Genomic DNA, 27,492 nt, shown 5'->3' on the forward strand with positions numbered 1-27,492 from the left:
TCCTTACTCAAACTCTGAGTAAACCAGTTGAGCTTACTGATCTCTATTCAATGTTGGAAAATGACATGTGTTGTGCCACCCAAGCTCCAACCTTTTGCACTCTGGACCAGGTCCTGAATGAAGACATTACAAAGTTGACAAGCTACCGCAGCACATGGCATCTCACGTTGAATGCCTCTAAAATGTTATCTGGTGTACTCCACCTCCACAATATCAGTGCCAAAAAAGAATAGCGTACCTATATGGATGCCAGAGACTAAAGCATGATCCAAGCCCAACATACTTGGGAGTGACTCTAGATAGGACTCTGTCCTTCTGGGAACCTCTGAATGAAGCAGCAGCAAAGGTCAAAACCAGAAACAACCTGCTAACCAAACTTGTTGGATCTACATGGGGCACCGCTGCCACAACATTCTGTACCTCAGCACTTGCCCTATCGTACTCCGCAGCAGAGTATTGTGCACCTGTCTGGCAAAAGTCATCATACAGACATCTTGTTAACACTCAATTAAATGCAACAATGCACAACCTGAACTCTCCACTCATTACCATTTCCCCAGCTGCCAGTTCTTGCAAACATCACTCCCTGACACATCCACCACCGACTGCCAAAAGTCTACAAGCTGATTGAAACTATCCATGCTGCAGCTCAATTACCACACTGTGATGACTTGTTCAACTCAGCCACTGCCCACCTTCCATCGTGGCACCCCATATGGAGCAGCTTTCCTGAGCAAGACCTACCAGCAGACATCCCTGTTTCCCATTCCTTGTTCCAAAGGGAAGTCACTAGCAAGTTCCTTGTGACAAACCCCATCTTGCAAATGGCAGGCTTTGAAATACTATGGCGAGAATGGTCCTTGCTAGATAGGTCCAGGACAAGCCAAGGGCCCTGTGCAGCCAACCTCCACTGCTGGGGCTTCAGTACAAACTCCTTATGCACTTGTGAAAAGACACTTACAATGCTGCACATTACCAAGGAGTGTCCCCTCTATAAGCTAAGTGGTGGATTAATCACCTTAAACTCAACAAATGAGGCAGCTATCGCACGGCTTTGTAAATTTTCTAAATAATGCTAATAATTGGAAACTTAAATCTTTCATTTATTGAGTTCTGTCTCTACCTCCACATCCATTCATTGTATTTCATTGATTTAGCTTTCTCAGTTTTACACAAAGCCATGGTACAGGAGCGTTTCAACCTTGGACAGCCACTTATTATAAAATGTCAGCAACTTAGTGGCAAAGGGTTTTTCTTAATTCATTAATGGGATGTGCGCATCGCTGTCTAGGCCAACATTTATTGCCCATTCCTAATTGCCCTTGAGAAGGTGGTGGTGAGCTACCTTCTTGAACCGCTGCAGTCCCTGTGGTGTAGGTACACCCACAATGCTTTTAAGAAGGGAGTTCCAGGATTTTGACCCAACAACAGTGAAGGAATGATATAGTTCCAAGTCAGGATGGTAAGTAGCTTAGAGGGGAGCTTCCAGGTGATGGTGTTCCCATGAGTCTGCTGCCCTTGTCCTTCCAGATGGCAGCGGTTGTGGGTTTGGAAGGTACTGTCTAAGGAACCTTGGTGATTTCCTGCAATGCATCTTGTTGGTAGTACACACTGCTGCGACTGTTTGTCAGTGGTTGTAGGAGTGAATGTTTGTGGAAGAGGTGCCAATCAAGTGGGCTGCTTTGTACTGGATGGTGTCAAGCTTCTTGAGTGTCGTTGGAGCTGCCCTCATCTAGCCAAATGGGGAATATTCCATCACACTCCTGGCTTGTGCCTTGTAGATGGTGGACAGGCTTTAGGGAGTCAAAAGGTGAGTTACTCACCACAGGATTCCTAGCCTCTGACCTGCTCTTGTAGCCACAGTGATAATGTGGCTAGTCCAGTTCAGTTTCCGGTCAATGGTAACCCCCAGGATATTGATAGTGGGGGATTCAGTGATGGCAATGCTATTGGATGTTAAGGGGCAATGGTTAAATTCTCTCTTGTTGGAGATGGTCATTGCCTGGCACCTGTGTGGGGCAAATATTACTTGCCATTTTCACCCCAAGCCTGGATATTGTCCAGGTCTTGCTGCATTTGCACGTGGATTGCTTCAGTATCCAAGGAGTCGCGAATGATGCTGGACATCGTGCAATCATCAGTGAACATTCTCACTTCCGACCTTATGATAGAAGGAAGATCATTGATGAAGCAGCTGAAGTGATGTCCTGGAACTGAGATGATTGATTGCATAGGAAAAATACTTTAAGGTATTTTGGAGTGCGATTTTAACAAATTCATGGCAAAATGCTTCTAGGCTTTTCTTCTAATTCCCATAATCTTTTTTAGCAATAAATTTATTACTAGCAAAAGACAAATGCACTCAAGTACTTGTTTGCACAGTACTAAATAGCTATTTATTTGCATATTTCTCAAGTAATTATAAATGTGTTTAATGATTTAAAATGCCAGCTATTTACCAGTAGCAACTTGTATTTATTTAGCACCTTGAACATAGCAAAAAGTCCTGAGGAGCATTATCAAGCAAAATTTGACACTGAGCCACAGTGAGATGTTACTGCAGATGATCAAAAGCTTGATCAAAGACTTGGATTTTAAATGGTGCCTCAAAGGAGCTAGGAAAGAGAGACAGGCAGAGACTAATGGGGAGGGAATTCCAGAGCTTAGAACCTCAGCAAATGAAGGCTCGGTCACCAATGGTAGAGTGATTGAGGCCATAATGGAGCAGAGATATCCTGGAGGGTTGCAGGGCTGGAGGAGAATATACAAGTTAGGGAGGGGCAAGGCCATGGAAGGACTGAAAACAATGGTGAGAATTTTAAATTTGAGGCACTATCAGGCCAGGAGTCAGTGCAGGTCAGCAAGCACAAAGATGAGCCATTGTTCTCACTGTTAAATCCAGTTTGTGCAACCTTCTTTTTATTCATTCATGGGGTGTGAGCATCATTGGAACAGCCAGTATTTATTGCCCAATCCTAATTTCCCCAGAAAAGGTGAAGGTGAGCTACCTTCTTGAACCACTGCAATCAGAGTGGTGTAGGTGCACCCACAGTGCAGTTAGAGGGATTTCTAGTGGCAATATAGTTCTAAGTCAGGATGGTGTGTGACTTGACGTGCAGAGAACTTGCAACCTTTAGAATGTCAGTTTAGGTCAGTGTTAGCACTCTTACTTCTGACTCAATAAATTGTGTGAGCAAGCCCCAGTCCTGCCACTTGACTACACAGCCTAGATTGAAACTTTGTAGTGCTGAGGCAGTGCTGTAGTTGGGAGATGTCTTTCATAGGAGATGTTCAACTGAGGCTGTACCTGCCTGTTCAGAAGGATGTGAAATATTCCATGATGCTATTTGAAGGGCAAAAGGTTCTCTTATTGCCTTGACTGCACCACCAATTCAAAATCAAACAAACGGTCATGTTTTGCTGGTGGGACTTTGCTGTTTGAAAATTGGCTGATACATAACAACAATGAATGCAGGCTCCAAAAGTAATTTATTGGCTTTGAAGCTATGTGGGATTCTCCAAGGATGTGAAAGTGAAAGAATGCAAGTTCTTTCTCTTTTCCTAACAATATACTCGGCACAGAACCATGGGATATGATTCTTCTTACACACCTCAGGCAGGCTTGTGAATTTGTTGTTTGTGGGTTGTCGGGTCAACTTTGCCTTGAACTAGCCCATCTAAATTAGTTAATCTTTGTTGGGGTTGTACTCCCTCATTAATTCTTAACTTTCCCAATTATGAGAGGCAAATAAAGATCACCCAGGACTTGTGATTTCAACTGTTATCCAGTGACCCGCAGTACAAGCGGTGCGCTACATAAAAAGATAGAATTGAGCTTGAATGTAACGTACAAGGCAACTGATTCTCACTTCAAAGTTTCACACAGAGGAATGGTCACTTGAGTGAATCACTGCTGAGCTACATTCAAAACTGAACAGAACACTTAAATATAAATGACAACATTTCTGTGTAGTTCCTCCAGCTCTGGGACTCCAGAGAAATGACAATAACAGATAAAAGCAGCCACAGAGACTAAGTCCTGCTGTTGTTTGCAAGCTGCTGGCTCACTGCCCTGGATCTTCCAGTGTCTGTCAGAAAGAGGCAGAGGCAGAAAGATCGACAGAGATACACACAGATTGAGCTGGAGCTAGGGCTCAAATTGCAATTCCAGTGGCAGATGGAGGTGCAATATCAGAGTAGTTGCAATGAACAAAGCTCCAGCATATTTTGAAGCTGTGTTAGAGGTCCCATTGACAGGATTAAGGGCAAGAAGAGGAAGATTCATTGTCACCCAGGAGAAGAAAGTTCCAGCAAAAAGAGGTTCAGAATGTTTGGAGGATGATGCCACCACTTTACCCGTTCCCTCAATAGTTATTCATTGTTGAAACCATTTTAACAACCTCCAATTTTAGCCAAATTAAGCGAAGGCTAAAGCACCCTTACAGAGGCACATTGGAAGTGTGACAGTTCTAATCCATCCATGTCCAAACAGTATGTAAAAAAAGAATGAATGAGACAGTAGTTAAGCACAAGGAAACATTATCATTCACAGCCACATATCCCTCTCTTACTATGTCACTGACCCATATCGCATTTAATTGAGTCCTTTGGTGAAAAGTGAAGGGGTTGCTGCATTGTCCACTTGGGCCTCTGGCTTCTGCTGGAGGCCTTTTGAACTCTTTTGATTGCACTGGTCAGTAACAGCTTTCCTGAAATATTGTCAGCCTATTCCCAGGATCCCTGTTGAGCCTCTAGGATTCATCATTCTGAGGAGCCCAACAAGTGTAGGGAGAGTGTTTAGGCAGGGGGCCTTGAAGACCCACTCCTATCTTAATTAAATCAGAACATTAGACCTGTGACCCCAACAGAGGCAGCCCCACTTACATTGCCTGTGACAGTCTCAAAAAAGGGGAGCAGAGATCCGTGCGATGGATCTCTGGCCCATTTCTCTCTTCTTTGTGCTTGGGAAAGCTTTGTGCTTAGGTGTAGGAAAGAGGAAAACCTTTCCTGTGAGTTGTCTGTCTAGCAGCAGTGATATATGACTTTAATTAGCACAATGGATGAAGCTCTTTACACTGAGTGAGTAAGTTGAAAAGATTTGCAAACAATATAAGTATTTCAACATGCTTTATGAAAAAGAATTGATTGGCTTATGTTCAGATTAGAAAACGAAATGATATGAATGGATTTGAATTGTCAATAATTCGAAAATGTTAAGACACTTTCACTATTAAGGTTGATTAATTTATCATATTATCTGACATGGCAGTGAATTTCAAATGACTTTACAAACCTTAATTAAATATAAAGAAAATGACTAGCCACCATAAAAAAGTTGAACAAGGAACACACTTAAAATACAGACTTATTATGGTTTGTCACTACAGGGCATTAATTCAAATTTAGTTATCCATGTGGTGGAAAGTATCTGACATACAGGATTTTCTGTGAAGAAATTTAATTAAAGTATGCCTCGCTTCAACTTATTTGGTAACTTTGTGCTAAAGCTTTACAAATCAATTGATAGATACTCTTGTGCTATAATATCGAGCAGAAAGAACATTGTGCCAATTTCCAACTAAATTAATGTTAATGAAAAGGCAAACTTCAACTTATTATCTTACCTTTGATGCAGCATCAAAGCATACAAATCCCATATTGAAGTCTATTGTTAGTCCCATGAGGTGGCTTTCCAGCACACATGCGTAGGTCTTACACTGAAACAATAGGAAACAAAATGTTGCAGGTACAGTACAGTTTCTAGTCACAGAGAGGTTGTACTGAAGCACATCATAGAAAAATCTCATGGTGATCAACTCTCCTGTAGGACACAGGCAGTTTCATAAATAGGTAAGGTCATCTTACCACGTAATATTTGAATGATCACAAGATAAAATGGACGTCCTATGTTACATCTAAATTCATCCCTTCAGTAAGATCCTGAAGTCTATCCACTGCAGCATCCAACTGTTTCTTAAATGGCTCCAGGGCATTCACTTCCAATACTCTATCTGGAAGTCTATTATATATATTGATTACCCTTTGTGTGAAGAATAATTTCCTGACATGAATCCTAAATTTACCTTTTATGAGTTTTTACCCGTATCTCCTTGTACCAATCTTGCAATTTAAAGTAACATAATTTCCATTCCCCTAACTAACACAAGATCACCTCCCCAATGCCTCCTGATATAAAGATAGAATAAGACTGGCCTGAAGTGGATGCGAAAGCTATACAGAGAAAAAAATTCTTTAAAAAACACAGGTTCTACAGGTCTGGACATTAATTGGAGGTTTTTTCAGCCATTATAAATCTTGTACATTAACTTGAAATATCTTAGCAACATTTTATAAGGTACCCTCAAGGGATAGTTAGTGGTTATTGTTTATAATCACATACTAGCTCAAACATAAGCCCGGATATTCATCGGGCAATTTTCCGATGCCGCAATCCTGCCTCCCCGCATGGCAATGCCTCCCACATAGCAGTGCCTCCCACATGGCAGTGCCTACCCATGGCAGTGCCTCCCACATGGCAGTGCCTACCCATGGCAGTGCCTCCCACATGGCAGTGCCTACCGCATGGCAGTGCCTCCCACATGGCAGTGCCTACCCATGGCAGTGCCTACCCATGGCAGTGCCTCCCACATGGCAGTGCCTACACATGGCAGTGCCTCCCACATGACAGTGCCTCCCGCATGGCAGTGCCTCCCCATGGCACTGCCTACCCATGGCAGTGCCTCCCACATGGCAGTGCCTACCCATGGCAGTGCCTCCCACATGGCAGTGCCTCCCCATGGCACTGCCTACCCATGGCAGTGCCTCCCACATGGCAGTGCCTACCCATGGCAGTGCCTCCCACATGGCAGTGCCTCCCCATGGCACTGCCTACCCATGGCAGTGCCTCCCACATGGCAGTGCCTACACATGGCAGTGCCTCCCACATGACAGTACCTACCACATGACAGTACCTCCCGTATGGCAGTGCCTCCTGCATGGCAGTGCCTCCCGCATGGCAGTGTCTCCCGTATGGCAGTGCCTACCGCATGGCAGTGCCTCCCACATGGCAGTGTCTCCCGTATGGCAGTACCTACCACATGGCAGTGCCTACCACATGGCAGTGTCTCCCACATGGCAGTGCCTCCCGTATGGCAGTACCTACCACATGGCAGTGCCTACCACATGGCAGTGCCTCCTGCATGGCAGTGCCTCCCCATGGCAGTGCCTCCTGCATGGCTGTGCCTACCCATGGCAGTGCCTCCCACATGACAGTGCCTCCCCATGGCAGTGCCTCTCCATGGCAGTGCCTACCCATGACAGTGCCTACCCATGCTATTTTCATTTAAGGGTGGCAGAAGAAAGCTGGAGTTGAGGCCAAAGTTTCTGGAAGCGGACCGAGTCAGAAACAGAGGCAGGCTGATGTCGAGAAGGCCAGGATAAAAGGTCCACCTAAGTCACCTGGGACATCGGCCCAGTTCGGTAGATGATTTCGAGGCTCCCTAACTCTTGCCCCCTTTATTCTCTCACCTCCATGTCACCCACCCACCCACTCTCCATAAGCCATCAACACTCCCCCACCCTGCTCCGTGTGTCATTCAAAGACACTTCAAAAAATTATTTATGTGATCATAAAACTGTCTAGATAAACAAATAGCCATTTTAATACCACATCAAAAGACATTATTTCATTAAGTGATTATAATATGTCAAAATAAATAAACTCACAGTACCCTTGACAGCTGTGTCAATAACTCCTGCCAAGCGAAATCCATTAGTGGGGTTTGGAGCTCAGTTGAGCATTCATAATGAGATTCAATTGCACTGCTGTAGAAACAAAACCTCCAGAGCTGAATACATTAAAACTTTTAAGTCGTCTGTTCAAGCTTAAAAGCAGGGGAACAAATGTCAAATATCAACCAATGAAAAGATTAAATCACAGGGGATTACTGGCACAATCAAATCTGAACATCACAATTGTTCAATGTAGAAAAGTACTTTATTCAGTGGATAATGTACTTGGAATGTATCTCAATACTTCCATTTTCACAATGACAATCAAGTTAATGGTCATTTGCCTTTTAAGGACAAAGTCCTACCATTAACCTCTGCATTAAAAGCATTTTTAACTTATCATACACCATTATATTTTGACATGTGAAGTTGGCACTACCTTTTGAACTATCTGTCAAAAAGTTCCTCACTCCAGACTAAGAACGAGGGCTCTCCCATGGCTCACAACGCTCCTGAGCTGCCGTGAAACACATCACCTTCAGAAACTGGCCTGACCCCATCAAAATTGAAGGGGTGGGGGGTGCTGTATGAAATGTCCACCCCAGCAATGGAGCTGGCAAGGTCAGGGGAGCACCATGTGGTCTCGCTACCCGTATCCTTAACATGCCGGTGACAGGGGGTAGGGATCCCAGAATCCCTAATTAAGGCTCACTCGCCTCTGTTCTGACATGGGCATAGACATAAAGATCCAGCCCAAAGTATAATTTCCCTGTTAATTCATTCTGTTAAAGATTCCTACTTCTAAAGATAGATAATTGCATCACAGCCCATCTTCATTTGTACAATCAGGCTAGGAATGTTTGTACTGGTCCTCAGCCTCTCTAGTTTGTTTTATATATATATAAAAAATTATATCATAATTGTTATATTTGATTGAAGCATTGAGGATTAAATATCAACTTTCTAGTAGCGTGTGTGCTCTTTGAAAGTGCTATCGAATTAGTCCCTCTCCACTACATTTTCCCCACAGCTTTGCAAAATTTTCTCCTTTAAGTATTTAACCAATTCCTTTTTGAAAGTCACAATTGAGTCTACTTCCATTTACTTATTTATTTAAATTGAATAAATTTGAAGCAGGGCATGCCAGATCATAACTCATTACATAAAGTAAACGCATTTGTTACTATTTTGCATTTTAATACAAGCTAATAAACTTCAGATACTCATTCTTCCCATTTAAAATTTAATTGAGGTCAGAATTTAACCAGGCTTTCCGCACCTCCCTACACCCTCGACCCTGGTGAATAAGTCGGTGGAAAGCCCCTATGGCGGGTCGCTCAGCAGCCATTTAATGATTGGAGGGGTGTTACTTGGCTCAGGGTGAAACTTCCCCCTCCAGCCCACTATCTTGGGAGGAATTCCCACCTCTGAGAGCTGCTGGCCAATCAAATGCCTGGCAGCTCTCTAGTCCCAGCAGCACCACCTAGAGTGTTAACTACTACTGGCACTGCAGCAGGCCCCAACGGAGATTGTCACTGGAGCCAGATATTGAAGTAAGTTGGTGGGGTTCTCTGTGGGGTCGGCTAAGAGGTCCCCTGAAGGTGGGTTTGTGGGGTGGGAGATGTGGTGCATAGGCCATAGGGGAAACCTTGGTGGGGGGGAAGGGGGCTGTGGAGGTGGGGAAGACTGGGGGGGGGCGGGGGGCGATCCTCCAATGGGATGAGGAAGAGCCTGTAAAGAAGGAACCCTTCTCATCCATTTTCCTGTCAATTGCCCGAGGAGTGGACCTGGAAGGCTTCAAACTTGGTTCAGGCCTCTGCCCATGGAAGCAAATGTTGTGGCGGGGTGGGAAAAGGCCCTTAAATAAAATAACCTTTAATTGGCTAGTCCAGGGACCTCAATTGGCCCAAGGGCAGGCGGGTTGCCTGACAACTCAACTGACCTGCCTAAAATTGCATTGGGGCTGCTCAATTTTATGCCATTTGCCAGCCTGCCAACCCTCACCCAAGGAGCGTAAAATTCTGTCCTGAATATTTCACACATATTGAGAAAAGGAAACTGTATGTAAATGCTATGGAATGCTTAAACCAGGAGAATCCAATCAGCCTTCTGTGAATTACATTCTAAGCACTTCACTTAAGTAAAATCTACATTGTAGATTTTTGCAGATTGCAATGCTGCAGTGCATTACAAATGTCCAAACATCTGAAAATCATAGGAGTTTATTTTTTTTTAAACTATTAAAGGTTTAACTGAAATGCTCCAGTCTAGAATAAGGAAGGTTAGATGTTTCATTACACTACAAGAAATATTAAATGGCATAGGCAAATCTGAAATACTATTTCATCATAGGATTATGAACCAGAAATTTTTTTGTGTGTATTATAAAAACCACCATATGCCCACCATCTTTACATGTATTTGCTGCTTATGAAAGCAGTTTTTAATATTCTAGATACTTTGTATTTAACTTCTGAAAATCCAAGTTAAGGGTTAGCCAACCTCTCAATATCTTATCATCCCCCACACCAATGGAGCAGAAGCAAGTGTGATATGGTTAAGGGTATTGCAAGGTGGTCAACATCAATCTTGGCAAACCTGTCTCATATCTCAGTGAGACTGGGTGAGAGACTAGACAAAATATGTGCATAATTAAACAGAGTTTAATTGAGACAATTAATGAGTTTCTTGTTATTTCAGTTTATAGCTATTGTTCTCATATAAACTGAAACAAAAGTGTTTCTGACAATTCAGAAATGCTATTAAGATAACTTGTTGCCAGGACATTATGGGCTAGGAATTGGATTACCCAAATTTTCAGGTGAGGGGTCACAATTTGTTACCTGTCCGCATTCATTCAGATCGAGTAGCATGCAGATTTGGTCCATGTAGTATCTTGCTGAGCAACTCCTACACTGATGTCTTATTCTTAACACTGCAGTTTGCCTCTGTTCTCAGCAGAGAAGCCCATAGCATTGTTCGGAAACCACATGACACAGTCAACCTGCTCTCCTTAAAGGCAGGCTCCAGCTTTCAGACATTCAAGAGCTGCTGCCTGCCCAGCCACAACAGCCCAAGGTTGAGGGAGAGAGCAACAGCACAGCTTGCATAAAGGGGCCCTGTCACTTGATTTGACACTCGCAACCACTAGTCCAGCTACTGGCACTGGTACCTTGAAGGCTAGTATAGGGTTAGGAACAGTATGTGGTGAGCCATGCGGGAATAAGTAGGCTGCAGCCAAGAGACAGCTAGAGAATATTTACTTTGCCAGCTCACTCCAGGGTGAAATTGCAGATGTATTCTGTTGCAGAGAACTCAGATGAGGACTTCAATAAGGCACATTAATGACAGCGATGATGGGCATGTACATTGAGATGCTGGGTGCATTGACTGACCTGCCAGCCAGACTTCTGTCAAGGGGCATGGAGAAGTCTGTACCCAAGTTTGCAGAGGGGATGGCACAGAACCTGTCCTCTCCACAGCCTCTGCTCCTATCACGCTACAGATCTAGAGGCAATGCCACTGCTGTTCTCATGCTAGTTACAGCCTTTGAGTAAACAGGTCACATATCCCTTTGTTCCCCTCCAGTGGCGCTATGCAAGGGAATTTCACATCCTGTGCCTCTAATTTATTTACATAACCAAATCTCAGTGACGGCAATACATAAACTTAGAACAAGTAAAGAATTACAAAGGTATTAAAGAAGAAAAGCAAATGCTGGAAACCCAAACTGAGGAAATACTGAAAAAGGGGCAACATCCAAAACACCAAAACAAAAGTAAAATACTGCAGATGCTGGAAAGCTGAAATAAGAACAGAAAGTGCTGGAAAAACTCAGCAGGTCTGGCAGCATCTGTGGAGAGAGAAACAGAGTTAACGAACTATAACTTCTGACTGGTGCTGGAAAGTGCTGGCCCGCAGGAATGAGAAGAAATAAATACCTGCTTACCTGCTCTTGAAAATTACGCTGACACTTACATTCGCCGGAGCTGCTTGGAGCCTGCATTGAAAGACCATGCCACAGCGAAGTCTAGCTCCAGCGTATTCAAGGAGGCCATGCCCCCCTTTTCACAGCACTTACTGCCATTAAGCGATTAAGTTTAAAAGGCCAGGGAAATTGACAGGCCAGGGGGAAGGTAAGCATCTAAGGTAAGTGGGTAGGATTGGGTGGTGGGACTGTGTGGAGGACCGGGAGCATGGAGGGGTTGGTCAGAGGTTTGGGGGGCAGGTGGGGGGTCGTATATAGGGGCAGTCACAGGGGCGGATCCAAGGTCTGGGGATGGTGGGTGGGTGTTGGAAGTCCGGTGGGGTCGGAGGTCCAGGGAGCTTCGTGGTGGGGGAGGGGATCCAAGGTCGTGGAGTGGTGGAGAGGTCGGAGGTCCGTGGGGAGGGGGAGGGGGGAGTAGTCTGAGGTCAGGGGCAGTGGTCAATCAAAGGTTCGGGGGGCGTGGGTGACAGTGAGTCAGAAGTCCATGGGGCGGGGCAGGGTCCGAGGTTCTTGGGGGGGTTCCAAGGTCCAATGGGGGTGGGTGTGGGGGGTGTGTCGCAGTTAGGGATGGGGGTGTGTCAGAGGTCAATAGGGGGTATCGGAGGTCGGGGGAGTTGGGGGATTGAAGATTGGCTGGGTGGGTGGGGGATTGGAGGTCATGGGGTGCGTCGGAGGTTGGGTTGGTGGGGGGTGTTGGAGGTCAGGGGTGGGGCGTGTTGGAGGTTGGAGGGGGTTGGGTGTGAGAAGAGTCCCATGGGTGGGAGTCGGGACCTATGGGGTCGGCCTGGGTCTTTATAATAATTACTCAGAAGTTAAAAGAGGTTTTAATTCTTCTTACTTTTTCTGAGTAACTATTGGTATAACCCTGACGGAACCAGCTGATGGTTGCCATTTAAACTGTGTTTTCAGATGGTTCCAATGCAGCACAATTATCCGGAGGAAGTCAGCACTCCTGGGCAATCGCCCTGCAAACCTTCACCTGGGGACATCCCAGAGGGATTCCCCAGCTCATCTTTGGGATACTTCCCAAATCCGACGCTGGGCAGCTCGGAAGTTATGGGCAAACATTTTGAATCTGTGTGAAGAGTCATAGTTTTTCCAGCATTTTCTGTTTTTAACCCAAAACAGCAAATCATCTTTTATCTTTATATGTGCTGATTGGCTATCGTGAACAATTTTTATTTTTGTAAACGCAGGTAAAATCAAGCTCACTAAATTTGAATGAGAATGACCCATTCACCAATGAAACAAATAAATTTGAAACAAAATGGAGTGCTTGCTAAGTTTATAACAAGAAGAACTGAATCAGATATTGTGGCTGTTATTCATACTTGGGAATCACTAACAACATTTGAACCATTAGAAACATTGGGCGGGGTTTTCCGAACCCACCTGCTGCTGCGATCTTCCGGTCCCATCACAAGTCAACGGACTTCCGGATGGGGTGCCGCCTCACCCACGGCGGGTCCCATCCGCAACGGGGCCGGGAAATCCCGGCCATTGTCTCCTCAGTCTAAATTTAAAGGAGTCTCATTTGGTAACCTGCTCTGGGATGATTTACAATTGATCAGAAACATATTAAAGTAAAAACTCATAGAATCTTACAGAAAAGGAGGAGGCCATTTAGCCCATCGTACCTGAGCCAGTTCCTTCGAAGAACAACTCAATGGGTCCCACAGCCCTGCAAATCTTTCCTTTTCTAGTTGTTATGGAAGCAGACGTATAGCTTACTTGTCAGGTGTTCAAATCACACCATAGCTAATTGTATATTTAAAATATATAGTAATTGTGCACTGGTACTAGAACAAAACGACTATAAGGGCTGGATCATTAGCATCATTTTGAAAAGGAACCTACCTTTGCTGCCTGATGTAGCCTATAAATCCAGTTCAACACTGTGGGTCGAATTTTTCTGTTTCGATATGGGGCCAGCTTACATTGGACAGGCTTTAAAAATGGCGGGCTGGACCTGATTTAGGGATTCCTGCTCCATTCCTGTCGTCGGCAATTTGAAGAGTGGGGGATATGGGTGCATGTCGCAAGCATGCATCCGGCTGCCCAAATATTGGAGGCTACCCCGCAACCTGTTCCCCACCCCCCCTTCCTCACCCACCACCACCCCACCCACCGCGATTTTTATAGAGTCTGATCAGCTTCTGAAGGTGACGTGATTCACACCAGCTCAGAGGTGTCGTAATCCATGGGGGAGTCCTCTTCTGGATTCGGGAATCTTTTGACAGTTAAGTTCAAAAGGTGTTGCCAACTTCACATGTCATAAGGAGATGCTGAACAACAAGTTTAATATGTTTTTAATGCAATGATTGATGATAGGATTTTGTTCTTAAAAGGTAAGTGGCCATTAAATTGACCAGCATTGTGAAAGTGAAAAAGTTTTCAGACACATTGGAGTACATTATCCTACTGAATAAACTGATCTTCCGCATTGAACAATATTGATATTCAGATTTGACTATGTCATTTGTCCCCTGCAATTTATTCTTTTCATTCAATTACAGCTCAGGCATCTGTTCTCCTCCTTCAAAGCTTAAATAGATGGCTGATCTCTTTGAATAGTTTCAAATGCTTTAAAATGTTCAAGTCTGTGGATTTTGTTGGCACAGTTGTGCAATGGAATTTCAGTATGAATTCTTGGCTGAACTTCAAACCTACTAATAGACTCAGCTCAGCAGGGGGTTGTTGACAGAGCAGTCAAGGGGACTGTGAGTTTACTTATAATGCCAATATTATGAGTTCCTAAGAGGATACTTTATGAATGGTTTTTGAATGACCATTTGTTTATTTTGACAGTTTTATGATCATCTCAAATACTTCTCAATGTTATTTAAAGGCTAATGAGTTATGTACATAGTGGGTACAGGGTGAGTGGGCATGGTGGGTGAGGGGGATATGGGGAATGAGGGTATAGAAGGGGTCTGGGGTGGGGGATATAGGAGTTATGGGGCATACAGGTGCACGGAGGCAGGGTCACAATGTCAGAAAATCTCCCACCTTCTGCTCCCTGCCTCAAAAGAGAAAATCTGGCCCTGTATATTTGACTCTCAAAGTAAAAAAATATAGACAATAAAAGCTGTCTTATCAATGTCACTCTCCAAGAACTAAGCAATTAAAAGAAAAACTTTTTTAAAATGAATTGACTTCAACAGACTTATTTATTTTTTCATGTGATATGAGTGCCACTGGCAAGGCCAGCATTTATTGCCCATCCCTAATTACCCTTGAGAAGGTGGCGGTGAGCTGCCTTCTTGAACCGTTGCAATCCATCTGGTACAGGTTATTATGAGGGAAGAAATTCCAGGAACTTGATCCTGCGACAGTGAAGGAATGGCAATAGCCATAGTATATATGGATGGTCCAGTTCTGGTTATGGTAAATCCCTAGGATATTGATAATGGGGAAATTCAGCGATGAATGTCAAGGGGAGATGGTTGGATTCTCTCTTGTTGGAGGTGGTCATTGCCTGGCACTTGTGTGGTGTGAATGTCAATGCCACTTATCATCCCAAGCTTGAATGTTATCCAGGTCTTGCTGCTAATGGACACAGACTACTTCAATATCTGAGAGTCATGAATGGTGAACATTGTGCAATCATCAGCGAACATCTCCACATCTGACCTTATGATGGAGGGAAGGTCATTGATGAAGCAGCTGAAAATGGTTGGGCCTAAGATACTACCCTGAGGAACTCCTGCGGTAATGTCCTAGGACTGAGATGATTGAACTCCAACATCCACAACCATCTTCCTTTGTGTTAGGTCTAACTCCAACCAATGTTTTCCCCCTAATTCCTATTGTTTTCAATTTTACCAGGTCTCCTTAACACCACACTCGGTCAAATATTGCTTTGATGTCAAGGGCAGTCGCTCTCACCTCACCTCTTGAGTTTAGCTCTTTTGTCCATGTTTGGACCAAGGCTGTAATGAGGTCAGGAGCCCAAACTGAGTGTCAGTGAGCATGTTGTTGCTGTGTAAGTGCCGCATGGTGTCGATGACACTGTCTATACTTTGCTGATGATTGAGAGGAGGCTGTTGGGACAATATTTGGCCAGATTGGATTTGTCCTGCTTTTTTTGGACAAGGCATACTTGAGCAATTTTTCACATTGTTGGGTAGATGCCAGTGTTGTAGCTGTACTGGCGCAGCTTGGCTAAGTGTGCAACTAGTTCTGGAGTGCAAGTCTTCAGTACTATTGCCGGGATGTCGTCAGAGCCCATAGCCTTTGCTGTATCCAGTTGCTTCAGCTCTTTCTTGATATACTTGATACAGTAATAGCAAAAATAACTGCAAAAAAAATCGTTACGGAAATTAAATGAAAATTGCAGTGCTTTTATTTAGAGTCTTAAACATTTGATCTTTGCAATCTGACCAGTATTTTGAGGCATTAGTTTGCTATTGCACACTTAAGTCAAAAGTTATAGCCAAATTAAACAGGTGAGCTTTCCTCTTTGGAGGATAATGCTAACAACAGTATGTTGTATTGCAAATATTCATCAATTATACCAGCAGCACCATTTCACAGTCATGCTAAAACAATTTTACTGATTGTCAGTTTGAAGACTCCCAGTTCAGGGATAAATGCATCAAATTCTAGGCCACTTGCTTCACTATAATAAATAAGCTTTACCACCTTAAGTTTCTGATCTTGACCATCTCAACAGGGAAAGGCTGTATGGAAATTAAGAAGTGAAAAGGAGAATGAGAACCACTACTTTGGTTTGACAGTTTAAGGGTGAGACTAACAATAGTCAGGTTAAAAATAAATGATATTGAAGGCAAAAAGGCGTGATGGAATGTTGGCCTTATTAAATTTGTGCTTGAGGAAAGATGTTGCAGAGTTTTTTCCACTCCTCCATCACCCCCTACTCCTCAACCCCCACTTATGGCACCTCCCCATGCCCACGCAGAAGATGCAACACCTGCCCCTTCACTTCCTCTCTCCTCACCGTCCAAGGGCCCAAACACTCCTTTCAAGTGAAGCAGCATTTCACTTGCATTTTCCCTAACTTAGTCTACTGCATTCGTTGCTCCCAATGCGGTCTCCTCTACATTGGAGAGACCAAACGCAAACTGGGTGACCGTTTTGCGGAACACCTGCGGTCTGTCCGCAAGAAAGACCCAAACCTCCCTGTCGCTTGCCATTTTAACACTCCACCCTGTTCTCTTGACCACATGTCTGTCCTTGGCTTACTGCATTGTTCCAGTGAAGCCCAACGCAAACTGGAGGAACAGCACCTCATCTTCCGACCAGGCACTTTACAGCCTTCTGGGCTGAATATTGAATTCAACAACTTTAGATCTTAAACTCCCCCTCCCCCCATCCCCACCCCGTTTCTCCCCCCCCACCCTCCTTTTTTTTCAATAATTTATATAGATTCTTCTTTCCCCACCTATTTCCATTATTTTTAAATCTAAACTAAAACCTTGTTAGTCTTTCCACCCCACCCCCACTAGAGCTGTACTTTGAATATCCTGTCTTCCATTCTTAATTAGCACTTTTCTCAGACAAATGTCACCACCTTCGACACCTCTTTGACCCTTTTGTCTGTGACATCTTTTGATTATCTGCTCATCTCCATAATCACCACACCCTCAATGTGTCTCTCTCCCCCCACCCCCAACCCCCCCCCCACCTTAAACCAATTTATATTTCTCCCTTCTTCTAACTATGCTTCAGTTCTGCCGAAGGGCCATGAAGGCTCGAAACGTTAACTGATTTCTTCTCCGCCGATGCTGCCAGACCTGCTGAGTTTTTCCAGGTAATTCTGTTTTTGTGTTGAAAATGGATTGGGTTGGGTTGAATTCATATTACATTAGATTGTATGTATTTTGTGAAAAAGAGACTGTATAGGCCATGTATAACCTTCTCTTGCTCATTGCTTTCTTATGCTTTTAGAAAGATGAGCATCAGCATTGACTGCCAAGGATTTATTTGCATGCATTTTATTTCTCAATTGGACTAAGAGGGAACCAAATGCAATGGGGACAAAATTGCAAAAGAGGTGATAATGAATCAGCAGCCTGTTGTGCACTTCACTCAATTTTTATTTCCATTGACTTCAATAGAACAGAAAATCTGTGGAGTATAAAACGAGCTACCCACTAGCATTTCCCAAATTTTCATCCAAATTCAAATGCGCTTACCTTGAACATTGGGAATACTAAAGTTTTGGCCCCTACCCCAGACTCTGTAACCCTTCCAGCAATTTCATTTTTCCCGATCTACTGTTGTAGGATAAACCAAACTGATTACAGCCTCAGCTCTGTATATTATCGATGACTAAAACTTTCTATTTTCACTTCTGTAACATGCCCGTCCTCCACTCTTATTGCAGCCCATGAGCTCCTGAAATCCTCATCTATGTCTTTGGCACCTCCTGACTATTCCAATGTGATCCTGGTTGGCCTTCCATCCTCCACTTTCCAGAAATGCCAGCTGATCCAAAACTCTGCTGTCCATACCCAATCGCACACCACCATCTCTGCCCTTTCTGCCCTGTAATAAATCTCAGGCCCTAAAGCCTTCAGTTAAACTTCACATCCTTCTGATTAAGCCCCTTTTCACTTCATAACTCCCTATCTCTGTAACCTTCTTCAGCCCTTTTTATCAAAAATTCTGCATTCCTCCAATTCTGCTCTCTTGTTTATCTGCCTTTCCTTTTACTTCACCTTTATGTCTTCAGCCATCCAGCCACTCATTCTGAATTACCTCATTGTCCCTCCACTCCCACTGAAGAACCTCATTAAAAACATCTCTTTGACCAAGTGTTTGACCACTCCTTTTAAGATTTGGCGTGGTGTCCATTTTCTGTATGCTTATATTTCTGTGAAGCACTTTGGGACAACTTTAAACATGCCAGATAAATGTAAATTTTTGTTGAAATTAGATGAATCCTATATCCAAAAATGTATTCAATTGTGCGACGCTAAAAGAGCAAAAGGAGACCAATGAGTGTCTTAAAATAAAGTGATAGTGGACTTGTATTTGAGTTGATTAGGGCTGAGGTAGTTACAATCTCTGACACTGACATGATATTATCATTTTTATTTTCAGGAAACAATGGGCAGAGCACTGAAATTCATTGGGGGCGTAACATGAACAATGTGGGATTGTCTATTCATTTTACATGTGGAAAAGAAAACAGAATAAAAGTGTAGATAGTCAGGCAGTTGTTATATACCCCTGTCAAACTTGGAAGTTCTGGTGCATGTTTCATTTAATGGATGTTTATCAGCGAGGACGACCAGATCAGTAGTGCAGGAGTCCGCTGACTAAATTTCAATCCCCAACCAGTATTCCATTCTGAATACTGGTGAGAGTGATGGTTCTTTGGGTAATATAGCCAGAGGCTAGTCCATGGCATCATGGACCACGGGTGGCTGAACTGCACAAGGGAACTGGAGGAAGGTTTGAAAAGGATTGGAGGATTTGATTATTGGTGGGACATGCAGGCGGCTGCAGAAATGAATCCAGGCGGTAAGTTAACTCCCTGGTGCCAGTTTCAATGATATCACTGAGCGGCTGCAGAGTACTTGGAGGGGTGAGGGTGAATAGCCATTGGTTGTGGTCCATATTGATGTCAATGACATGGGTCAAAAAAAGGGATGAGGTCCTGCAGGCTGCATTTAGGGAGCTAGGAGTGAAGCTAGCAAACAGGAACTCAAAGGTTGCGATCTCCAATTACTCCCAGTACAATGTGCTAATTGTCAGGAAATAGAGACAGTTTAAGTAAGTTATATTTGCATTTGTGGGTGTTAGGAATGAGTTTCAGCTTTAAAATTTAAGTTTGATTTGTATTTCTGTATCTGTGTGTTAAGAAAGGTCAAATTGAGTTTTAGTTTCACTTTAAAAAGGTGCCTGCATTTCTAATGAGGTTTTTAATGAGGTAAAAACATTAGCAGCTAAGGTAAACGAACAAAAGTAGAAGAATTGGGCTGTTGCCTAGCAACAGGGATCCAGAGAGGCAGGTCCCTCCCACAGACACACACAGAAAAGCTAGAAACAGTAGTTTGTTTTGGAAGCTGTTGGAGTTCAGCTGGTTTTGAAGTAAGTGCAAGAGGAGTAGCCTAGAAGAGGAAGATAGCTAGCTCCAAGCTAAAGTTGGTTGAAAGTAGCTGCCTGAGAGAGACTGAAGCAAGAAGGACAGATAGCCAGTCCCAAGCTAAGGGAAAAGACCCAAAAATCCAGGGGAGTGGAACAGGGGAAAGTCCCAAGACCACCTTCTAGTCAAAAGGAAGGACAGAAACCCAGGAAAGGTCCTGCTTATGAAGTTAAGAGTGTGGGGCAGAGAGTAAGGCTCCAAGTTTCAGGTTTAAAGAGATAAAAGCTGCAGAAAGCAGATTTAAAGTGAAAACAGCTTGCAAGAGGCAAGAAGTTCCAAAAAGACAAGTGAAGGTCTGTAACTCTTTGTTATTGGCTTGTGAAGCAGTGGTACTGTTGGTGGCTGAGTTGGTGAGAGAGAGCATGTGGAAGACAGCTTGAATGTATGTGGTAACCCAGGGAAGCGGAACATCAGAAGGAGAGTTCGGAACCCTGGAGGTGAATTCTTGTGGAAGGTGTCTGAGAGAAAGCGTCAGTTTGGGAGAAGATTCCAAGGTGAGATCTTGGAGAGTGGAGTTTGGAAACCCTCATGTGAAAGACAGAGTGTGGCGAGACCGGTTGGTTTACGATGTGACAAGCGTCCGGAGAGAGTTGAGGAGAGATCCATGGCATCTGGTTGAGGCGGCATCTGTCACTTGGTTTCGGAGTGTGGTATGTCTGACAACAGGGTGGCTATTGGTTCACATGGACTGTGTGCTTACTGTGAACATTAAAGTATAAGATAGCTTTTGTGACTTGTTTATCCTTACAAATCTATATATATCTGTAAAGGTATAGTTGTGGGTGGAGGAGTATTGTAATATAGTTCATCTTTTCTTTTGAAGGAAGTTTAAACTAACTTGGTAGGGGTGTGGGAATTTGGACATAATATTAGAGAGGTGCAAAGGGAATTTGGAGGAACAAATAGCATTAGAGTAGGAAATAGTAAGGTATTAGGTGTTGTCAGATTAAGATGGAATGTAATAAGGTCTAAATTAGGTTTACTATGCACGTATGTAAATGTGGGGTGTGTGGTAAATAAGGTTGGTGAGCTACAGGTGCAGATAGCTGCGTGGAGATATGATGTTGTGTTGATAAATGAAACCTGGCCCAAAAAAGAACAAGCATGGGTGCTAAATATTTATGGATACGAGATGTTCAGGGAAAATAGGGAAATAAAGAAAGAAGGAGGAGAACATTACAGCGCTGAAGACAAAGAATATCCTAGAGGAGTTAAGGACAGGATCTACTTAGTTAATGCTAAGAAACAACCATTACACTTCTGAGTATATATAGGTCATCAACTAATGGGAAAGATATAGATGAACAAACTTGCAAGGAAATTACAGAAAGGTGAAAGAATTATAGAGTAATTATAATGGGGGGGCTTTAATTATCCATATATAGAATGGGATAGTAATAGTGTAAATGGCAGAGAGAGGCAAAAATTTTGACAGTGTGTTCAGGAGGATTTTCTACATCAGTATGTATCAAATATCAGTAGAGGCACATGTGGGGGACAGTGGTCATTGTATCATAAGGTTTAGGTTAGCTATTGAGAAGAACAAGGAGCAATCCAGAGCGAAAAATAGTTAATTTGGGTTGGCTAACTTCAATGGGATGAGCATGGATTTGGCCAAGGTAGAATAAAATCAAGGAATTGAAGGCACAACTATGGAACAATGGGCTGCTTTTAAAGAGGTATAGAGATAGTATAGGTGCAGTTGAGATACATTCTCAAGAGGGGAAATGTACGGCAAACAAATCCAGAGCTCCCTGGATGAAGAAAGAGATATAAATGAAATGAAGTAAAAGGGGGGCATATGATAGATGTCAGGCAGATAATACAATTGAGAATCAGCCTGAATATAGAAGGTGCAAAGAGTAAGTGAAAAAAAATTAAGAGAAGCAAAGGAAGCATATGAGAAGAGACTGGTGGCTAACATAAAAGGGAATCCAAAAGCATATAAATAGTAAAACAGTGGTGAAAGTCAGAATGGGGCCTAAAATGGGGTTTCACACAGAGGCAGGGGTGTGGCCAAAGTTCTAAATTAGTATTTCGTATTTGTTTTGTGCCAAGAAAGAAGATTCTACCCAATTATAGTGAAAGAAGAAATGGTTGAGACATTGGATGTACTAAAAATTGATAAAGAGCAGGTATTTGATAGGCTGGGTGTATTTGAAGCTGATAAATCACCAGGGCTAGATAAGAAGCATCCAAGGATACTGAGGGAAGTGAAGGTGAAAATTGCAGAGGCATAGGCCATATTCTTAGAATCCTTCTTAGGTGCAGGAGTCGTATCAGAGGGCTGGAGAACTGCAAATGTTATAGCCTTGTTCAAAAAATGTCAGGATAAGCTAAGTAACTAAGCCAGAATGTTTAATCTTGCTGATAGGGAAGCTTTTAGAAAAGATGATTCAGGACAAAATTAATAGTCACTTGGGCAAATGTGGGTTAAGTATGGAAAGCCAACACTGATTTGTTGAAGGCAAATCATGCTTAACAGACTTGATTGAGTTTTTTGATGAGGTAACAGAGAAGGTTGGTGAGGGTACTGCATTTGCAGTGGTGTACATGTACATCCAAAAGGCATTTGATAAAGCGCGAGCAGAGTTGTCAGCAAAATTAGACCCCATGGAATAAAAGGGACAGTGCAACATGACTACAAAATTGGCTGAGCAACAGGAAGCAGAGAGTAGTGGTTAATGGTTGTTTTTCAGACTAGAGGAAGAAATATAGGCCTGAATATTTCTGTCAGCGTGCGGGGGTGGGCCTGACACGCCGATGCGCAAAATGATATGAGATGACATCGGACGTGCATCCCTACGTCATCGCGCGTCATTTAGATCTTTCGTTCAGAGGCATCAAAAAACCAATTCAAGTTGTTTGCAATGCTGCCCATCCAACCTTAAGGTTGGCGGGCAGGTGAAGAGCCCAAGCAACCTTTGCATTTTTTAGGAAACCTCATCCACGAGCGGGATGAGGTTTCCTAAAGCTTTTAATTAAATGATAAAAATTTCCTAAATATAAAAACATGTCCCAGCTCATGTGGCACTGTCAATGAGGGGACATGTTTAAATAATTTTGTACTTTATGTATAACTAAATTTTTTAAGCAACTTAATCTCCCTGAGGCAGCTTCGTACCTCAGGGAGGTTCCTGCTCTCTTTCGCGCGCAAGCGCGAAAGAGTGCAGGCTTAGACTAGCTCTCCTCCTGCCACCTGCACAGGTAAATCTGAGTGCTACTGGCTGTACGTCATGCTGCGTGGGCCTTAATTGGCCCGCCCACATTAAATGGCAGCATGGAGCTGATCGTGGGCGGCGATTGGCTCTCACCCACTCCTGCCCAGCCTGCCCAACACAGGTAAGTTTCTGGCCATAATGTGGTTCCCCAATGGTCAGTGTTAGGATCATTGCTTTCCTAGATCTATATTAATAACCTACACTTGGGTGTGCAGGGCAACATTTCAAAACTTGTGAATAACACAAAACTTGGAATTATTGTGAACTGTAAGGGGGTAGTGATAAACGTCAAGAGGACATAGACAGACTGGTGAAATGAGCATCACAGGTGAAATTTAATGCATCAAGATGTGAATTGATTCATTTTGGCAGGAATAAGGAGAGGCAATATAAAATGAATGGTACAATTCTGAAGGCGATGCAGGAGCAGAGGGACCTGGCTGTAAATGTGCATAAACCATTGGAGGTGGCAGGGCAAGTTGAGAAAGTGGTTAATAAAGCATATAGGGTCCTGAGGTTTAAAAATAGCAGCAAAGAATATAAATGCAAGAAATTTATGATACCTGTATAAAACACTTGTTGGGTCTCAACTGGAATATTGTGCCCGGTTCTAGGCACAACACTTTAGGAAGGAATGTGCAAACATTAGCAAGGGTACAGAAAAAAATCATGAGAATATTTCCAGGGATGAGAGACTTCCGATACGTGGATAGATCAGAGAAGCTGGGGCTGTTCTCCTTGGCGAAGTGAAGCGCAATATGAGATTTGATAGAGATGTTCAAAATCAGGAACTGTCTGGATAGAGTAGATAAGGACAAACTGTTCATGTTAGCAGAAGGAAAGAGAACCAGATTATACCAATTTCAGGTGGTTGGCAAAAGAAGTAATGGTGAAATCACATTTTTGTGCAGTGAGTGGTTAGGATCTAGAATACACTACCTGAGAGTGTGGTGAACATAGATTCAAACAAAGCCTTCAAAAATTAATTGTATAATTCTCTGAAGGGAAAAAATTACCGAGCTCCAGGAAAAAGGGGTGGGAGTGGCTCTAGGTGAGTTGCTCTTGCAGAGAGTTGGCACAGACACAATGGGCCGAATAGCCTCCTTCTGTGCTGTAATGTTTTTAAGGGCTGGATTTTACTGCTCCCCAGGGGCAGGTTAGCATGTGCAGGGGTGGGGGGGAGGACGCACCATAAAATTTCGCATCATGGCATGGGCATCATTCCCGTCATATACACACCCAGCTCCACCATCTGCTGCAATTTTATCAGTGACAGGGGAGGCATCAGTAGGTCTGCCTGCCCATGGGCCAGCTGAAGCACTTCAATGGCCAATTAATGGCTGCTTATGGGTCTCCTTCCTCCACTGTTGTGATTTAACCCATACGAACATACAAACATATGAATTAGGAGCAGGAGTAGGCCACTCTGCCCCTCGAGCTTGTTCTGCCATTCAATAAGATCATGGCTGATCTGATTGTAACCTCAACTCCACATTCCCACCTAACCCTGATAACCTTTCATTCCCGCCTAACCCTGATAACCTTTCACCCCCTTGCTTATCAAGAATCTATCTAGCTCTGCCTTAACAATATTAAAGGTCTCTGCTTCCACTGCCCAGGCCAAGTGTCCAGCCCACAGCTGTCACTGATCAGACTGGGGCTGGTCAAGGTAAGAGGGGGAGGGGAGTGCCTCCTTTATGGGCTCCTATGCCCATTGGCACCCTCCATCCCCAAGCCAATCCGCCAACAGGTCTTGATGTGGGGAATAGAATTACGATGGGAATATACCAACACCCCTCTGCCTGTCTTCTAAAGCTTCCACTTGTATTGTTCCCACCAGGGCAGGGCAAGGATGGGGAGTGTATGGCAGGAATGTGGGAATAAACTTTTATTTTACATCGAGTTCTCATTGTGTCTCTTCAAGACACCGAAGGGAAAAGAGTTGATTTTTTATTATTATCTTGGCCATTTAATTTCAGGGAAAATGACAGATTTGAATAAATACATTTATTTTAAAATAAAAGCCTTATGTTAAGCTTATTTTTCCTCTAATTATTAGTTCCATTCAAGTTGCTCCTTTGTTTTCAACTATTATTTGGTTAAGCTTAGCTGGAATTTCAATTTAGCTGTTGATTCTCTTCCCCTGCCCCATTTCCCCATTCTTCCACCCTCCACCCTGATTCTGAATAGCCTCCTTCTGTGCTGTAAACCTGTTTATGGGCTGGATTTTACTGCTCACCAGGGGCTGGTTGGCATATGCAGGGGGGGGAGGCGCATCATAAAATTTGGCATCATGCCAGGGGCATGGGAAATAAAAATTGAGGAAAATATCACCCATTTTACACTGTCACACAAAAGTAAAGATCCCTCTTTGTTCCAGTCTTGTGTTCCTTTTGTTGCCATTTTTAGCATTGCATCAAAACAGAAAAGAATACAAGTGAGTGATTTCCACTTGCTGAGCAGCCATTGGTATCTGTGGAGAGTCTGAAAGCAGTTTGTCAGCTGGATATGATGATGTTGCACCTCTTGCAGCTGGCTGGATTTATACAAAGTTTCAGTGATTCAATGTTTATTTTATATCACTAAAAGCAATTCAATTTATTAATCGAAGCAAACTTCTTAAAGTAAAACATGATTTAAAAATGAAAAGACACTATTATTGGAGCAAAAGCCCTTCTTTTGTTCCTAAAGGTTATTAACCTGTCCCCGCTCCATGTTGCCTAGCACATATAAACCAACAGTAACAAGTTGTGACATCATCATCTGGTAACTTCACCACAGTAACATTGGCAACTCTTATACTTGTTAATGATTTATTAATTAGAGTTTTTAATGTTGTGATTCACCAGGACAAAAGGGAATAGGTGAGATAATTTTTCTCTCGTTTTTATCACCTTGAATTGTTCGCAATAAAGAGATAATGCAAAATCAATAAATTATGATTGAAATCATCAATGTTGGCAACACAGCTACAATTATCTGTTCAAAAGAGTGCTGGTCTGCTCTCAGTAAGTGGGAATTGTTGAAATTATTATTTTGAATGTCGGTGAAATTATGGGAATGAACAGCACCAAATTGATACTGAGGAATGTGCAATGAGTACAAACTAAACAGAGCCCGAAGCTTACGTATATTTATCTCTGATAGCTTAGCTTTGGTAGTACCTGCATCCGTTCCACCTCTAAGAAGGTTGCCGTCTGAAAGGCCTTTTCCCAGAGAATAAGTTCATATTCTAATTCCACACTGAAGATAAGGTCCTCTCCATTTTCTGTCTGAACACTAAAACAGTGCTTCCGCCGGTCCCACAGGTCACTGTCCTGATGAAAACCTGAAGTTATATAATCTGGCATACATCAATTAATATTTCCACCTAACACACACATTAAGGATATAAACTGCAAATGCAACACTTGATGCAAGCAAGTTGTTTATTTGTTTCAGTTGCAAATGTAATATCGCAGGAAGTGAATTCTTAACAAAATGTGTTGACAAGTCTTTCTTCTAAGTTCACTTCCAAATAATGATCATTTGGTCTGAAAAAAAACACTGCCATGTTGATTGTGCATAGCATCATTGTGGTGAAAGAATGATGACCCAGAACTTCCATGGAGCGGTAATCACTGTCAGGTTACAACTCCGCTCATCTTTACTTACCCAAGTCTGGAGTTGCACGTTTCTCGTCTGGACCTGGTGAGAAATGTACAGCATGGCTGCTCCTGGAGTCCTTTCTGTGCAGGGCAGGGGTGAGGGGGAAGTGAAGCCACAGCCCTTTTTTACAGCACTAGCTGCTGTAAACCAGGTAAGTTTAAAGGTACCAGCCACTTTGATCGGAGAGTAGGATGGGCCCGGGGGGTGGATGTTGGGTGGTGGGGGAGGGGGGTGGGTGGTCAGGAGCTTGGGAGTGTGATGGGGGGGGGGTTGATAGGAGGTCAGGGGGTAGTTGGGTGTGGGGAGGTGGTCAGGAGGATGGTCGGGTTGAGGGGAAATTCAAAGGTGTGGTCGGGGGTGGGGTCAAATGGCCAGGGGACTGTCGGGAGGATTGGGGGTGGTCAGGGGGTGGGAGAGTAGTTGGGGAGTGGGAGGTAGTTGGGGGTTCAGGGGTTAGTCAGGGTTGGGGGGGGTAGGATGGTAGCCGGGGGGATGGAAGGTGGTAGGGAGTTGGGGAGGATAGACGGTGGGGGAGTCAGGAAGGTAGTCGGGGGTTGGGGGTAGTCCGGCAGTGGGTGGGTGCCAGTGCCATAGTTACTCAGGAGTTAGAAGTAGTTTTAATCCTTCTAACTTTTCCTAAGCAACTATTTTGCGAAGAGAGTAAGAACCATCCAAAGACTGTGATTTAATTTAAGTTTCGGATGGTTCCAGGCACAGTGTAACTGCCCATCAGAAGTTTAAACTTCCTGGGCAATTCCCAAGCAGTCCTTTCATGGGGGCTTCCAGGG

The 27,492-nt window shown here is 43.5% G+C and overlaps 1 protein-coding gene across 2 annotated transcripts in view; it reads right to left on the reverse strand.

Moving 5' to 3' along the window:
* Nucleotides 1–27,492, reverse strand: part of sntg1 (syntrophin, gamma 1) — a 637,587-nt gene that overhangs the window by 11,549 nt on the left and 598,546 nt on the right. For both annotated transcript variants that reach the window (XM_078539715.1, XM_078539716.1), the window contains exons 16-17: nt 26,221–26,373; nt 5,625–5,717 (exon numbers count right to left, since the gene is read on the reverse strand). In XM_078539715.1, the coding sequence (XP_078395841.1) occupies nt 5,625–5,717; nt 26,221–26,373 (246 nt within the window). The remainder of the gene's footprint in view (nt 1–5,624; nt 5,718–26,220; nt 26,374–27,492) is intronic.

This window comes from Cetorhinus maximus, chromosome 4, assembly GCF_964194155.1.
Source record: "Cetorhinus maximus chromosome 4, sCetMax3.hap1.1, whole genome shotgun sequence".
NCBI classification, from domain to species: Eukaryota; Metazoa; Chordata; class Chondrichthyes; order Lamniformes; family Cetorhinidae; genus Cetorhinus; species Cetorhinus maximus.